Raw genomic sequence first — 17220 nt, 5'->3', positions numbered from 1 at the left:
ACCACCGACCGTGCCCCGAGGCAGCCTGCACCTCCAGCGCCTCCAGGATTGAGCTGCGCTGACCACTGAGGGTAAGAGTGAGCAGGCCTTGAGACACACACCTCATTTCTGAGATTATGAGGCCAGAGTGCGCACACCTGCTTGTGATCAAGCTCCTGCACTAACCTTTCATATGAGCGACTCCCAACAAATTTTCTTTACTATCCATCCTATTGGTACTTCTCCCCAAGTAAAAAGAGAAGAAAAGTCTGAGATCTTGGGGCAAATGTGAGCAAACACACTGCAGTATCTTTAGCTTGCATGGAAAGCCACAGATTGTGTTATGCATTCCATGTTTGGCATTAAAAGCAGAGTATGTGGCCGAATAGATATTCTTCAATGATGTCCCTCAGTGCCCAAGAAAAGTGTTCACTTTGGGGCCATACTGGGCAAAACAAATGCTGAATTCCATGAGGTGGCTTCAATGTGAGATGTCTGTGCAGCCAACCAACACACGTGTTTTGATGATAGCACATGATCCCTTCCCCAGGGTCACCAGGACTCCACGGATGGGGAGGCTGAGCTACCCCTAACTGTCCAAGCAGGCCGGGAGCTACTGGGTGAAGGGAAAAGACACAATACTTACAAAAACTTTCCATTTGTCTTTGATCCTATCAGGACAATCTGCTCAGATTCATCCCGAGAGATTTTTCCGTGGAACCAGGGCATTTTTTCATGGGCTGTGGTGGCGATCAGCTTCTCCAGCTGAGGTTTCTGGCTGATAATGGCCTGCTCGAGAGCTTGACCCTGCCACGAGGAGAAGAGAGTGAAGCCATACCAAGTCAAAGTGACGAGAAAGACGCAGAAAGCATTTCCAATCTATCCTAAGTCCTGACATGGTAAAATGCAATCACATTTATTTATGTGTTTGTAGGTTCATTCAATAAACAAAGCCAATAGATCCTATATATTATTTAAGTGCCTTCAAGTATATAACTAACAAAATAGATTTTAGAATACAGAGGTGGGCATTTTAAAAGCCACATTGGGCTTTAGAAACCATCTGGTATAATCCATGAGGTCTAGAGAATGGTCTTCTTGACCTCTTCCAATCAGTCGCCTCCTAGAACTGATTGTTCTGTGTTAGACCCTGATCACGTAATAACAATCAGGAAGACGTAAGACATGCTTTTTCCTGTCTGCCTCTACAAGGCTTCACTCTGCGCACTTACACACGTTGCCGCCTGTAACTGCAAGAGATGTGATCACTGAAAGAGGAGATAAACCTTGACAACATGGAAAACAAAAATGAGAAAAAGGCTGACAGCTGGGTGAATTCGCTTCTTCAACTGTTCTTAGTGGGAGAGAAATAGATATCTTTCACAGTAGTAAATAAACAACCTGAGCAGATTATTCCAAGTTATAAGAAGAATCAGAAGTGAAAATAAAAACATAACCAACCCACGCGAGGAGATGGAAGTGGGGAGGGAAGGCAGAAGGGAAGGTGAATTTGAAAATTTTGTCATGCTTCACAGATGGAATGAAATACAAAAGCAGTCATCGTTACGTACCAGAGAGGCATCCGATTCAAAGTGAGCAGAGGGCAAAAGCAAAAGGGTGTGGAATACTACTCGGCCATAATAAAGAATGGACCCCTGACACACAGCTGACTCACGAATGCATTATGCGGAGTGTAAGAAGCTGGTCTGGAAAGGCTACGTGCTGTGTGAGTCCATTTATATGTATTCTGGACAAGGCAGAACTATAGCGACAGAAATCAGATGAGGAGTTGCCAGGGGCTGGGGTTGGGGGTGAAGATGAGGATGCTTGATGGGTGATGGAACTGTTGCATGTCTTGACTGGGGTGGGGGGGCTACATGATGCCATGTGATTGTCAAAAAATCATAGAACCATAGACCTAAAAAGGATGAATTTCACGGTGTGTAAATTATACCTCAATAAATCTGATTTATCTGCTTTAAAAAAAGAGTAAAAAGATGGTCTAAGACTTATGTAATGAATATTAATGAAAAATACTGAATACATAGTATCTGTCTGCAAGACTGAATTCAGTGCAGAACATATTAAAGGAGTAAAGAAGTCGGTGTATAGAATCCTCAGAAAGCCTGTACTGTCATACATCCATATGGATATACAGAAAACATACATCCAGGAAACACAAGGAAATGGTTGAACACGTGGGTCTGAGCAGCAGACCATCAGCCAGCCTGGTGGCTCCTGATATCAAGTGCTGTTGAGAGGGTGGCAGGAATGTAAGTTGTCACAACCTCTGGGATCTTTCTGGATGACAACCTGTCAATATGTCCAAATCCTTCACTGTGGCAAATCCAACCTGTTCAGGGTTATCCCGCTGATGCTGTGTAAAGCGTTAGGAGAATGTTACTAGCAGCATTATTTATAAACAATGAAGGTGTCCATCAGTAGGTACTAGTAAAATAAATCATGGTGCACGGGAGGGACCATCAGGCAGCCAGTAACAGGCTGATGCAGCCGTGTGTCTGTCGACACGGAAAGTTCTGCAAGAGATATTATGAAGGGGTGAAATCAAGTGCCAATCAGTGTGTTCAGTATGACCCTCTTGGGTAATTAAAAACCAGTATATGCCTGTGATGCCTCTCTGAAAGGGCCCAGCACGAATTGGGTAACAGTGGTTTCCTGCAGTGGAGAAACCCACATGGCTGGCACAGTAGGGGCCCACTCTCTCAAGTGTGACCACAAAAGAGGAAAGGCTGTCTTCTTGGAGTGAGGCATTTGGGGGCCCACGCTGATGACTAGGGGATAGGTTGCTTATCTGAGGCACCACTGCATGGCTTTCATGCAACTGGGTGCCTGTGTGGAATTCCAGGGCCCGCGAGCACACGAGACCGTGCCCCGCCGCCGCCAGGGGACCGGCTGCCACCCACCTGTAGGTTCCATGTCTGTTTCACATACTCCCGGATGAGGTTCTCCTTCAGGTCCTCAAAGGGGCCGGTTTTGGGCTGCACCCCGGGCGGCCGGTTGAAGGGCTTCTTGAGGAGGCAGATGAGGCCATCCAGCTCCTGGGAGTGGTAGTGGCAAAGCTCGGCGGGGCTGCCGTGGGCCCTGCCGCCCGAGATGGCATAGGTCCCGTTTAGCTCCCGCTCGATGGTGTAGTGATGTGCCTTCCGGTCGTGTGCCACCGACAGGGCGAAGCCGCCCAGGTAGTTGCGGCTCTGGCGCAACAGGTAGAGCCCGTCGCTCATGCCCCCCTGGACCAGGTAGCCTTCTGCCTCCTCCCGGGTGATGTTGCCGAAGAAGAAGGGCAGGTGGTTAGCGCTGTCACCCATCCCTGCGCCTTCCCCTCAGGTGTCCACCTGGCAAAACAAAGACGGGGCAGTGGTCAGGACCTGAGCGGCACGACACTGTTAGAGCACCGACCCTCCAGATAACGAGGCAAGTCCTCCCGCCAGGCGGAAGCTCTTCCCTCTGGGACTCGGGTCTAGAGCCTGAACTAACTGTGCCCTCGTCCTTTCTGCCCATGTAACCATTACATTTCCAAACACACCCTCTCAATATTGAGCCAAGAAACAGAGCAATGGACCAATGCAGTCAAATTAATCTTCTTTGTGTGTGTGTGTGTGTATGTGTGTGTGTACAGAGAATTCTAAGAGACAAACTAAAAAGAGAAGTCCCCTTGCAAAACAGGGCTCAGGAGCTCTCTGACAGTCAGTGGGGCACAGGGGCAGAACCCAGACAAGCCCCTCGTTCTCTGGAGATGCAGACAGTTGTCAAGAACACTCACGCTGGTCAGAGTTATGTGCAGTGAAGATGTCACTGGACTCCTTCTACCTGAACACTGAGGGTCTACTGTGTCACACGCTATACGCTGGACACCAGAGAGCTGAGCGCTGGCCACGTTTATATATGTCAAACCTCTGGCCAGGAGGTAGGATGGGCAAGTGAGGCATGAAAGTGCCATCCTCCCAGAGCCCCAGGCCTCGGACACACACTGTCTCCTTCCCACCTTCCTCCAGACCACTTCCTGGCACCCGCCTTGTACCATCCGCCGGGACAGTTTTGAAGAAATAGTGCAGGTTCCACATTTGATGAGGACACCTGTCACCAAAAACAGATACTTCTCGCACTAAACAGACACACACTTCAGAGGAGAAGTGTGAAGGCAGTGAATGCAATTTGACAGGAAGACTGTTTGATCATTTGTGGTTGTAGATGAGAAGGATCTATATTGCCAGTCCAAAAAGCATCCAAAATAGTGTATATTTTAACCAAAAGGGGCTTGTCATCAATGGAAAAGTATCTAGATGACTGCATCTGTGCATCTAGAGAGCAAAGCACATACCCCTTCATGTTACACACACAGACATACACACAGACACACAAACACACACAGACCCACACACCACACACACAGACACAGATACACACACACACGATTATGTGAAACAGCCTCTTCTCAACAGGACTTACCTTACAAAAGACAGTAGAACATAGTGCCTGCCTGGTAGAGGTAACAGAATTTTCTCCAGGCAATATTGCCAAATCAGTATTCCCGAGTGAGCCCCCCAAAAGACATGGGTTTTATTATAATTTGATTGTACAAATAATTTTCTCATTTGCTTCTCTTAATATTTGACTATCAATCATTAATTTTTCTTTGTCAAAGTTTCTAAACATTCATCTTCCAGCAAGGTTTTGTTTTCTCTTAAAAGTACCATCCACACTTGCTCTTAAAGCAAAGACATCTGCTATTAACCAAAAGACATCCCTGGAAAGACGGTGAGTAGATGTGTCTTTGGGGAGCACATCCCTGGAAAGACAGTGAGTAGATGTGTCTTTGGGGAGCAGTAGTTCCCTTCTGCTTCTTTCTTCTTCTCAGGCTAATCCGTCTATGCCATTTGTGTTACAGTTTCAGCCCCTGCCTCCCCATCCCCCAAAGAGTGAGGGCTCCGGCCTCCTTCCTCATGCTCCGCTCTGTTCCTGCAGGGGGTCTTCCAGGGCCTCACCTACCTGTCATGCACTGTGAGCCCACCTGCACTTCCAACTCCTGTCCTCTGCAGCCCAGCACTTTTCCAACCTCCACGTGCCAACACATCACCTGAACTCTATTAAGCGCAGGGGCCAGCCGAGCTGCAGTGCCAACGATCTGGGTGATGCTGACGCTGGGCCGCTGACCGTATCTGAGGCTGCGATCTCCATGTACCACCCGCCTGCCTTCCCCAGCCCAGGCCCTCCCCCAGCCAGGAACCCAGAGTCCTTCAAGAGTACTTGCTTTCTCTCAGGCTGGTTTTCCAAATGGCTGTGGTGTGTGTTCCGTTCCCTCTGTATCTCTTACCACCGCCCTTTCTAATGCATCCCTCCCAGCTGCACTGATGTCCTGCCGCCCTGCCATCCCCTCCCCTCCTATTCCTGCTTCATCTGCCCCGTAGGCCCACAGTTCCCTGCAGCTTGCCCCATCCCTCTCTGCCTATCAGCCTCATTCCTAGCAGGCTTGGTCCACAGGCCACGGCTGTTCCCTCCTATCTCCTTGCTCACGCACTCCCTCTCCTTGAGGGACACACCATCTTGCACACCTGCCCCAGATGCACCCTCGATCTCAGCTGTCCCTAGTGCTTGGGACTTCTCACAGAGCTGCCACCCACCACTGGCCTCAACTAAGACAGTAAGTCTTCAAAAACAATATTGTAGGGCTTCCCTGGTGGCGCAGTGGTTGAGAATCTGCCTGCCAATGAGGGGGACACGGGTTCGAGCCCTGGTCTGGGAAGATCCCACATGCCGCGGAGCAACTAGGCCCGTGAGCCACAATTACTGAGCCTGCGCGTCTGGAGCCTGTGTTCCGCAACAAGAGAGGCTGCGATAATGAGAGGCCCGCGCACCGTGATGAAGAGTGGCCCCCGCTTGCCACAACTAGAGAAAGCCCTCGCACAGAAACGAAGACCCAACACAGCCATAAATAAATAAATAAATAAATAAATAAATAAATAAATAAAAATTTAAAGTAATAAGGAGGTGCCATTTAAAAAAAAAACAATATTGTGTTTACAAATATTTTTTAATTTACATAAACCTTAACAACTATCATTTTTAAAATTCATCAGTTTGCCACTAAGATTTACATCGGTACTGGCCCTCTGCTGTGAATCCCACGTTGAAGCGAACCAACATGACAAGATAGAAGACAGGCGGAAAGGTAGCCTGCCAGGCCCATCTTCCAGGCCCATGCGGGATGCTCCTGAATGGCTCTGATGGCGCATGTCAGACTCACCCCTAAGCAGGTGGTACCTCTCTGGCTTCCCTGGGAGGGGAAAGCCCTGGCTGCCCTCAGTGTCAGCAGTGCCTGGCCAAGCAGCCCTTTTATAATGGTGTGATTTCCTGTGCTGGAGGTGATACTGGGCGAGGGCCTGAGAAAATGCACTGGGCCGTGGCCGTTGGTGGTAGTTTTGACAGTAGAGATGGTTTATTGCAAGGACAGCTTAGGGCACATTCTTGGGCTATTTAACTTGGGGGATGAACAACATTTGCGATGCCCTGCTTATGCCTTCTCAGGACTGGGTCCCACCAGTGCCCACCCGGGGCCTTCTCCACAACACAGGCCACGGGGACAGGAGACCGTCACGTTCATTGCAGCCGCTGTCCACAGAAGCTGCGTCACCACACTGCCGCTCTCAGCCCTGCTCCTCAGACAGTAGCTCTCACTCACTATGGTAAATAAGTACAGACAGCAGCTTCCCCGATGTGCTGTGTACTCCCCTCCACACGCCCGTTGACTTGGCCCCCTCTCCGTCCACACTTGCTCACAGGCACTGCTTAAATCTTCCTTTTCTTTGGACCCCAGGGAAAGTCTGTAGCTCAAACTCTGTTTAACACACACAGGGATAATACTCTCCTCAACAGTGCCTAGAACTAGCTACATATATTTTTGGTTATTTCAACATTCCCAGTTATTTTTCGCCATGTGTGAGTGAAATCACTTTATTGTGATAAATCAGCTTTATTCTAAAGCTCAAAACTGAGAAACCAAAGAGGCCGTTGGTCCCCATGGACCAGGCCCCCCACCTCCTCCCCAGACGCCCCCAGCACCTCGGCTGGTGCACAGGTAGCTCTTGAGTAAGGTGAGGCTTCATGCTATTGCCAGGTGAGTGCCTCAAAACACTACAGCATTGGGGAGGGTTGGATTGGGAGTTTGGGATTAGCAGATGTAAGCTATTACATCTAGAATGGATAAACAACAAGGGTCTATTGTGTAGCACAGGGGACTATATTTGACGTCCTGTAATAAACCATAATGGAAAAGAATATGAAAAAGAATATATATGTACAACTGAATCACTTTGCTGTATACCTGAAACTAATACAATACTGTAAATCGACTATACTTCAATTTAAAAGAAAAATAACACTACAGCATCATTTGCTTTTTGGGGTCTTTTTATGACACAGGTTCAAGGTGGATTTCACACTAGAAAAATGTTTTATAACATGAAATAATGTTTTGTGATGCCTGGGCAGCCTATCTCCCTTCCTGGCTTAGTTTTTCTCCAGAGCACACCTCCGTGGGTAACAACCCTTTAACACACTGTAACTTGCTGTTGAATTGGATTCTTGTCTCGGTCCCCGCACCAGAGTGCCAGCTCTGAGAGGTGAGAAGAGGATGCCTTTATTCACTGCCCTGTCTCGGCACACAGCAGGTGGTCAAAAATATTTGTTGATTAATAGGTATTGTAATAGGGAAGAACAAATCTGACTCCGTATTGGATGTGTTTCTCTTACTTTAACCTTTGTATTCTATTGCTTTTGCTACAAGTTAATCACTAAAGGGATGTTGCCCATAGCTTAGAGAACACATAATGGCCCGTCTCTGGGAACCCTGCCTCCCATGCCTGAGTGTTAGGCTAAAATACCTTTGTTTAGCTCACAGGAAATATCCTGACAAGGCCCACCTGTGAATGGCCGCAGGAAAAGAAGAAATTAACACATTGACTGCAGAGTCTGGCCAGAACCAGGAAATATTTGCAACAACTTAGTGTTACCTTTTTTACTTTACCTCCTCACCTCCCCCTCTTTGCTCTAGAAAAGAAACTAGCATCCAAACCCCAGTAAGATGGTTCTTTGGGACAGTAGTCCACCATCTTCTCGGTCTGAATAAAGTTTCTATTCCTTGCCCCAATACCTCATCTCTCAATGTATTGGCGTGTCGTACGTAGATCTTGGACTTGGTAACAGTATGATTAAGTGAAAGCAGCTTTCAAAATAATGTGTCCAGAGCAATCTAGTTTTGTTTTTAAAAGGTTATATGTACCCAAGTATGTAATAACATATACCTAGAGAGTGAGAAAAGAGACAGAAAGTCTGAGAGGACAGTGGGTATGGAGGAAGGACCCTGGCTGGTTTTACTGGCCTCTTTTGTATTTTCTGTCAAAGCCTCTGCATTGCCCCATCCTCTTCTGTCTACTGTCCTCTGCCTGGCCTTTACTCTGCACTCCATGAATCTGCTCTTGCCAATGCCACCAACCTCTAAATGGCCACACTCAAGGTCACTCCTCTGGCCCTATCTTGCTTGACCTCCTGCTGGATGCCACCCAGCACTCCCACTTCAGTGGGTCAGTCCCTCTTCTTGGCCAACCCCTCTCCGGTCCACGGCTCCTTCCTTCACCTACTCTGCAACCCAGTGTTGGGTCTTCAGCTGCATCTTCTCCCGGCACATGGCCCCACTGCCAACGACGTGCCCGTGGATCCCACATCCATCTTTCCAGGCTGAGCTCCTGACCTAAACGCTGCTTACCTGACGTTTCCACCTGAACATCTAAAGGGCAACTCAACCTTCAGGTGCCTAAAATGGGATTTTCAATTGCTCATGCTTGGTCCTCTCTGAGCCCCTCCTAATTGAGGAAATGACATCAACTCTAACCAGTTGCTCAGGACGAGACCCTAGAGGCTTTCAGGATCCCTCCTTTTCACTCATCGTGCACGTCTAATCCACTAGCTCAGAAAAGAACATGTTTTCTTTCAGATGTGTCCAGGCCACCCTGGAACATGTCTCTTTGAGAAGCAGTGAGCTCCATTCAGAGACCAATGGGCTCCATCACGGGCTGGGGAATCTCAAAGGAGGTTGGACCAGCTGGTCTCCAGGGATCTCTTATCAGTTTTCCTCTAAAACATATCCCAAAGCCACGGCTTCTCTCTTTTTCCCCTGACATTCCCTGGGTAGAAGGTCCATCACCTCTCACTCACGTGGATGGAAGTCTTACCCGTTAGTTCTCCCTTCCGCCCAGCCCTCCTCGTGGACCATTCCCCACACAGCAGGTAGAGTGACGCTTGCAAGCCATCTCCCTCTCCCAGACACATCCCACACCCTCTTCCTCCGGCCTTCAAGCCCTACTTGGTTTGGCCCGAGCCCCCTCCTCACCTTGCCCACTTGCCCATCTCACCCGTGCTCACCACGTCCAGCCACACCACCCTTCTTCCTGTCCCAGCCGCTGTATTTTCCCCCGTGGCTGGTTTCCTCCTTCTCAGGCCTGTGGTCTCAGCTCATGTCACCTCCTCAGAGGGGCGCATGCTGATGGCCGAGTCTAAGGTGGCTTCATGCCCCGGTTCATCTTTATCTCCTGAAAAGGTTTATTTCCTGCATCACATTCACCACAAGCCTGCCCTTGTACAATGTAAGGTCCAAGGTCAGGAAGTATCGACCTGCATCCCCAACACTTAGGGGCTTCTCAGGGGCTCACAAAATACCTATTAAATGGAAACGTGCTGATCTCTCCTTTTAAGAGTTTCTACAGTGAATAGTGCCATTGCTTTACTAATATAAACTGTCACTGTGCAGCTGCTGCTTTGCCCAGGTGGAGAGCATGGTTGCAGAGTCAGAGAACTTTGGAGAACATGCGTCCAACCTCCTTCGAGACCCACACAATTCCAATTTGCCCAAGACCCTCTTAAAGTTGTAGTTGGCTTCAATGCCACCACCGCCGAGATCTAAACACACAAGTGCACAGGCCCCCCTTGGGCTGCTGTCGGTAGCCCACAAATGCGGCCATGGGTGGCCTCAGCTCCCAGTACCCACATTGTGTTTCTGGCAAATGAAAAGCTGCCCTTTTCACATGCGGTCAAAGCACGTCCCCCACCCTTGATTTACACACTAAGACCGCTGCATTTACCCCCTCTCACACTCATTTTGTTGGTCTCACCCATTTCCATCTGTCACCTTTCATTACATCAGCACCGGGCTTCTCAACCTCGGCACTCTTGACATCTGGGCTGGATCATTCTCTGCTCTGGGAGCTGTCTTGTCCACTATAGGCTGGGTAGCAGCAATCCTGGCCTCCAGCCACTAATGCCAGCAGCTTCCCCCCATTCCCCAATCATGGCAACCATCTCCAGACATTGCCAAATGTTTCCTGGGAGCAGTGTGTCCCCAAATGTCCCTTGACTGGAAGCCACTGTGTTAGCGGTTTGGCCTGCCCACAAATCTGATGTGTTCCTTCCATTGCTTTAGCAACTTCACCAATAAATTAGATAAATGAATATCCCTCTATCTAATTTATTACCACAATCACTCTGAGCACAGGACAGGGAGGGGTGGAAAGGATCAGAGCCCCGTGGAGGTAAATGTGCGCCGACCCTGGAGGAGAGCCAGGGGTGCAGAGCAGAGCCTGGGAGCCGGACAGGCTGGTGTCCCATCCCAGCTTGTGTGACCCCGGCACGTTAGCATCACCGTTCTGCACCTGTGAGAGCGATGACGGTGGCACCAAAGTCGCCGTAACTCACTGCAGTCATGATGGAGAGTGTGGGGGGGTGCCCATGACAACTGGTACCTCATGAGTGGGGGGTTCCGAATAAAAGAGAGAAGGAGTGGTTCGTGGTGGAATGGTGAAGGGGAGGTATGGGCAGCCCACACTTGAAAGGAGAGTGTGTGTGTGTGTGTGTGTGTGTGTGCACGCATCCCCAGTAGACACCTTCACAAAGGCAAGATGGAGGCTTGAATGGAACCACAATGTTCTCTTACTTTAAAATCCTGCCTAGTCAGGTAAGCCTTCATCCTCCATTCAGTGCACTCCGAGGAGTTACATCTAGAATACAGCCTACATCATCCCTGGGCTTTGATTCTGGCTGCCCACCGCCCCACCCTACCCAGGAGCCCCACCAGCAGCCCCCCCAGAGCCTGCAGAAATGAATTCCTGTGACCGACGATGAGTCCCTTGAATCCAACTAGCACTCTCATGTCTTCCTTGTTTGATTTAAGCAGTACTGTATCCTTTTGCACTTCCTGACGTGGTACAATCTCCCCTGCCAACTAGACTCTCACAGCCCATTTCCCCGGTCCCAGAACCAAGGCTGCTTGCATGACCTTTGCCCTTTAAAATGCATTTAGCTTGGAAAATATCACTCAGTTCTAGCTTATCAGACAGCAGTTTCATAGATTAAGAGGAATAGCCCAGGCTTGCCATCATAAACAAAATGTTTCAGGTAAGATTTGAGCTATTTTTTTTAAAAAAGTCACGTTTCTGGGGGCAGCCTGAGTGGAAGATAGGTACAGCTGCTCACATCTAGGCTAGTAGCTGAAAAAGCTGTCTGGAACCCACAACTCAGGTGGAAGGAAACTTCGTCCCCAGCAGAGGACAACCAGAGTGAAGTCAACGTGATGAAGGGGGGCTGGGCTCTGCATGCCCACCCACCTCAGCTTTATAACATCCTATTTTTTCCTTGTCTGCATCCTGAAAGCCGTTGGAATAGATACTCTGTAAGGATCAGTATGTTTACTGTCTTGTTCCCTACTGCCTAGAACAGAGGCTACCCTAAGAATGGGCCTCCACCCTGCAAAGCTCAGTAGAGAATTATTATAGACTGTATACATGGCAGGCAGCCTCCTAGATGACGCCATCGATCCTCATCTCTTGGTTCCAGGCCTTCGCGTGGTCCCTCCCACACTGACTGAGGGCTGGCTGCACGATGAGAGTGTGGGATGCCTGAGCCTAGCCTGCAAAGGCCTTTACGGTTTTCCCCTGGTCTCTGGGTCTCTCACCCTCGGAGAAGCCAGATGCCAAGTCGTGAGGATGCTCAAGCAGCTCTTTGGGGAACTGAGGCCTGCAGACAACAGCCAGCACGGACTTGCCACCCATAGGAGAGAGTCACCTCAGAAGAGGGTCCTCTAGGCCCAACGAGCCTTCAGACGATGCAGCACATGTGACTGCAGCCTCATAGGAGACCCTGAGCCAGGCCAACCCATCTCAAATTCCTGACCCACAGACACTGTGAGGGATGCTAAATGATTATTGCTGTTTCAAGCCACTAAGTTTAGGGTAGTCTGTTATGTAGCAATGCATAACTAATACAGCACGTGGAATAGGGTCACATGAGAGAAACAAAGGTGCTTCATAAATATCTGAATGATTTGTTGACAAACAAGGCCCCCAAATCTGGGGAGTGAGTGAGGGAAGTAATTAGAGGCTGGGTTCTAGCAGAGTCCGAATACAACTTTCTGGTACTGAGGAGGGAGGAGGAGGAGGAGATAAACCCCTAAGGTCAGGAGGGAGGGAAATGAAGTACATGTGCCCAGCGAGTGTCCCTAGGAGCTGCCATCTCAGTCTGCCTTCCTTCATTCCCTACTTCTACCCGCTGAAGACTGTCAGAGGCACTGACCCCAAGCCCTGCAAGGTCCTCAGTATCCAAGCTTGGGAAGCAGGATCAGAGGCAGATCCCAAAGTTCAGATTAATTTACTGTCTCTGCACACTGTAACTCACACACTTACACAGCATCCTTTCCTTCCCTTCTTCCTCCTCTCTCCATTATGTCAATATTGCTACCCTTGCCTCTATCCTCTTTTCTTCTAATGCATAAAACAAAGCATAGTCAGCTCTCATTTTTGGCGGCGGTAGTTAAGCTCTACAAAGGCACTGTGAAAAATGAATTTTCAAATGCTGAACTACTGCTCCTGGGGAAAGACTGGGTTAGGTTCTTGCAAGCCTCTGGTCCACGACATTTTTGTCAACAGATCAATATATAACCTTGTTTCATGTGTGTTCTTGTTTAAAGAAACTTATTTCATATATATTGTTGACTTATTAACATTGCATTCACGGCCAACCATAACTCACACCTGAAGGAAGCTTATCTAACACGTGTTTTCTCCATAAGGCATATCACAACCTTCTTGCCCTTAGGAACACCAGACAGCACTTCAGCACTATGCTTGGGGCTCTTCTAAATAAGAAAAGCACAGAAATATACAACACACTTGGCACTAAACAGACCACGGAAAGGACCCTTGTCTGCAGTATGAGCTGAGACAAGAGGGCAGAGTGTCTCCTCATTCAACCTCAGCGGGCAACGTACATCTTGGGCGACTCAAGTTTTTCACTGCCCTGTGCGTGTCCACCAATAACCACACAAGTGTGGTGAGTATTGATGTGGGTGTTGCAAATCTATTTTAGCAAGACGGTGGATTCATAAATATGGAATCCGTGAATAATGAGGATCAACTATAAGTGACTTTCCTCCACTCTCCCCCACCTGCCCCGAAAAGCCCCCACCTCGTGGGTAGATACACGATGATGCCTTAATATAAGACCGTGTTCTTAAATGTATTATTCTTATTCTCTAAATCTGTGTTCATTTCAGTGCTTTTAAACTTGGCGTGGAACCAGAAGAGGTAGCCTATGTCTCTGTACTTTTTTTTTTTTTAATTTTTCTTAATTTTTTTAATTTTTATTTTTAAAATTTTTTAAGAGTGTAGAATATTTTTATTGAATAATAATGTATACCTTAATCATAGATTCCATAAAAATCCCAACACTTGAATGCTAAAATTTCAGCTACAAAACGATCATCTGCTTACTTATATACATTTTTTTCTTTTTTTCCTCCATATTTTTTAATAAATTTTTATTTTATATTGGAGTATAGTTGATTAACAATGTTGCATTAGTTTCAGGTGTGTGGCAAAGTGATTCAGTTATACATACACATGAGTCTATTCTTTTTCAAGTGCTTTTTTAAAACCCTATCTGCCCTGGTTATCACTGGCCCAGACCTGCGCTTCAAGGCTTCTGCTTTTCTTAAGACCCATCAAACCATGGCTCCTGCAGGTGCTGCCATCTCGACTACAGGGTTCAGCCCTTTCTACTTCCTGTGGAGAACATTTCAACAGCGCTTAGCACATTAAAGGTGGCTGATTTCTCATCCCTGGGCCACAGTTTCCCCACATAATGTGGAATGAGGTGACAGTGGTAAGAAGTAAATGGTACCCTGGGGAAACAACATCTGGGGACAATTTCTGCCACTGCCCTACCATATAGGGGAACAAAATCAGGAAGATGCAAAAAGATATCTTGGCTTATCACGCTCAAAGCCACACAGCCACCTCAATGCAAAGCAGCCCTGATAAAATTTGCCTGGGAATTTCCTTTGCAGCTCGAAGCTGAGAAAATTAAGTACCAGGACTTTGGTAAAAGGAAAAACTTCATCTGTGGGTTTGACTGATTTTCATAAGAAAGAGGAAAGAGCCCGGCCCAGAGGGAGAAGGGTTCTTCCTGGGTCAGTCAGGGACTGGCTGATTAGTTACAAGAAATGACCAGGCAAAGGGAGATGCAGATGGTACAGATCCACCCCAAACAGCACCTGCAGACAACTGCCCTCCATCAGTCTGCAAAGGGCCCTGGGCGCTGCCTTCTGCGGCAGGGTTTTGCTGCAAAAAAGAAAACTCATGAACACATCTGCAGCCACAACAAGGAGAAACAGAACCCAAGGACCCAGCCTGAGTTGGCCCCATGTCCACCCGGCTTCCTGAGTGACACCAGCTGGCCTCCTGCAGGGCTGTCCCCAGGCCCCCTGAGGCCTGCTGGGCCGGTCACGCTGCTGCAGACCTGGTCTTCCGAGGCAGAAACATACTTCGCGACTTCTGCGGAGTGGCCCCTGTTTTGCATTTGTGGTACGGCACAGTTTCTTAGATACAGACACACACATTTCAGAAACAGAAAGTAAGTCTAAGGCTGGCAAGAACATGATGTTTCACTAATATTTAGAAACATAGGGGCTGTTCCAATAACTTGAAAACGTTATCCAAACCTTCAAAACTGAGTTTTTTTGCTTTGCCTTCAAAAACCCTGAAGGTCCTGAAAACGCATCAAGGAAAGACTGATGTATCTCAACCAACAACATCTGGATTTTCAGACTCCACAAGAGACGTTCAAGAACCTCTTTACTATGCCCACCTAATATTGCTCCCTCGACCTAATTAGCACAGCTCACTGATACTATGCCTACATAAACATTAACTCTTAACATAAACATTCACTCTCAACATACTTGGTTACAGATAAGCCACCAGCCCACCATAGTGAATTTAACTTTAAAATATGAATCATTTATTCATTCAGGATGTTTGTTGGGCATCTACTAGGTGCAAATCATTTTGCTGGGTGCCCTGTGGAATAGAAAGGGGACCTCCTGCCTCCAGAGAGTGAGTAGGCATAAGAGGCTCATGGGTGGCGGGATCTGTTCCAGGGGCCCTGCTTCCATCCCCGGGCTGTGAGGATCCAGGGTCTCTACTGTCTACACCTCTTCTCGCCTCCCAGTGTGACTGGCCAGGGCCACTGCAGACGCAGCTTCTTGGCGGGAACTCACCATGCCGTGCACTTCAGGCTCAGTCCTGGAAATGGGGGTCCCGACCCAGCTCAGGCCCGCAGGGAGAGAAGGCAAGTCTGGATTTTAAACGACTTCCTGGTGATTTTCAAGCACTCTCCTGTTTGAGAACCTCTGCCGTAATCCAATGTTTCACTCCCCAAGTGGGGCTGGCAGAGAGAAAAGGGAGTTGAGTATGTCTCCCTCCAGGATGTAGGGAGGAAGGGAATCAGGAGATGGGCCAAAACTGGGCTGCCGGCTGCCACGGCAGCGAAGGGAACCAGGGAAGAAAATTAAAGTCCCCCACACTGTGCCTGCTGAGCCCGGGGCAGCAAAACTCAGCTCCAACTCCACCAGGGAGGGAAGGTTACCCCTGCACTACTCTACCAGGGCACCAAGTCACAGGCATGCTCGTCATGAGGCCGGATTTATGCACAAGGATGCGGTGATTAAAAATGAGCTAGACTCAGTGAAGAATCAATGAGCACGGGACCCTATCCAAGTTATCACTGGGTGATGCCCTCTCATGCTTTCCTGAGCAGAAGAGGAGAAGTGTGGTTGCTGTCAGTGGGCTGAGGCCCAGGTCGCCCCGGAGTGGGTCCCAGGACATCCCCCCACCCCTCTGTGAACTTCACTCAGCCACTGTGTCCTGAAAGCCACCTTGTCACCCACTCTGCTTTGGGGAAAGATAAAAACAACACGCAAAGTCATAGACAAGAGAACTCACATTGAAAGTGGCTGAGAGCCCTCACTGGCATTCTCTTCCTATGGGCGAACCACTCAGGGAATCTGAACAGGTAGCAAAATTACTGAGTTTCCCCTGGTCCTGATTCAGATGACTTTCCAAGACCCTTTCCTACTCAGAGAACAAAGCTCCTGGCAAGGCCGTGGTCACCTCGCAGTGACTTGGCCTCTCCTGTCCCCTGTGGTGGTGCCTGGAGAAGTTTTTTAGCTTCGGGGCACTATTTTACTTTCCTGTCCCCCCACCTCATTCACACAATATTTACAGGGACCCTGCGGCTGCTAGACAAACCATACCACCTGATTTAAATGAAAGTATGCATTTAAATCCTTTAAATGAAAGGATTACATCATCTACAGAAAGTTTTACTTTCTGTAGATAATTTTTACATTAAAAATAGCCATCACTTTTTTTCTAGTCAGTGAAAGAATAATGTGAGTGACTCATGATGGCAAAATATTATAGAAGCTTATGATCGTATTCTTAGATTTCATAAACCTGTGACATATATATACCCAGTGCTTAAATAAGTGGCAAAAGGTTCTACGAAGGAGAGAGAGATGGTCTGACCATACAATAACTGCAGGCAAGGAGTAGGATGGCAAAGACCTGAGCCCCGGCTCTTCTGGGCATGTGTTCAGTGGGAGAAGGCTGGCTGTACAGGGAGGAGTACACGCAACACATGAGCGCAGACATGAACTCGCTGAAGCACGAGTGTGGTATCCTTCCTGTGGGCAGCCACAGAGGGTAGAACTCTGAGGTCACCCTTCCGGATTTACTTGATTCCAACACATCTGACCCACCTTCCTTTTCTGGATTCAAGCGTAGATCTGCAATCAGAAGCCCAGGACAGCATGGAGTATGGGATGGGAAAAAGCCCAAGATG

The 17220-nt window shown here is 48.3% G+C and overlaps 1 protein-coding gene across 5 annotated transcripts in view; it reads right to left on the bottom strand.

Annotated features, from left to right (window-relative positions):
• SYK (spleen associated tyrosine kinase) overlaps positions 1–17220 on the bottom strand; it is a 92659-nt gene that overhangs the window by 48481 nt on the left and 26958 nt on the right. For all 5 annotated transcript variants that reach the window (XM_059927000.1, XM_059927004.1, XM_059927001.1 and 2 more), the window contains exons 2-3: positions 2904–3332; positions 626–786 (exon numbers count right to left, since the gene is read on the bottom strand). In XM_059927000.1, coding sequence (XP_059782983.1) covers positions 626–786; positions 2904–3305 — 563 coding nt within the window. In that variant the 5' untranslated portion in view covers positions 3306–3332. The remainder of the gene's footprint in view (positions 1–625; positions 787–2903; positions 3333–17220) is intronic.

The sequence above is a fragment of the Balaenoptera ricei genome, chromosome 6 (genome assembly GCF_028023285.1).
Source record: "Balaenoptera ricei isolate mBalRic1 chromosome 6, mBalRic1.hap2, whole genome shotgun sequence".
Lineage (NCBI taxonomy): Eukaryota > Metazoa > Chordata > Mammalia > Artiodactyla > Balaenopteridae > Balaenoptera > Balaenoptera ricei.
The sequence above is the reverse complement of the archived record's forward strand: the minus strand, read 5'-3'. Positions and strand labels throughout refer to the sequence as shown.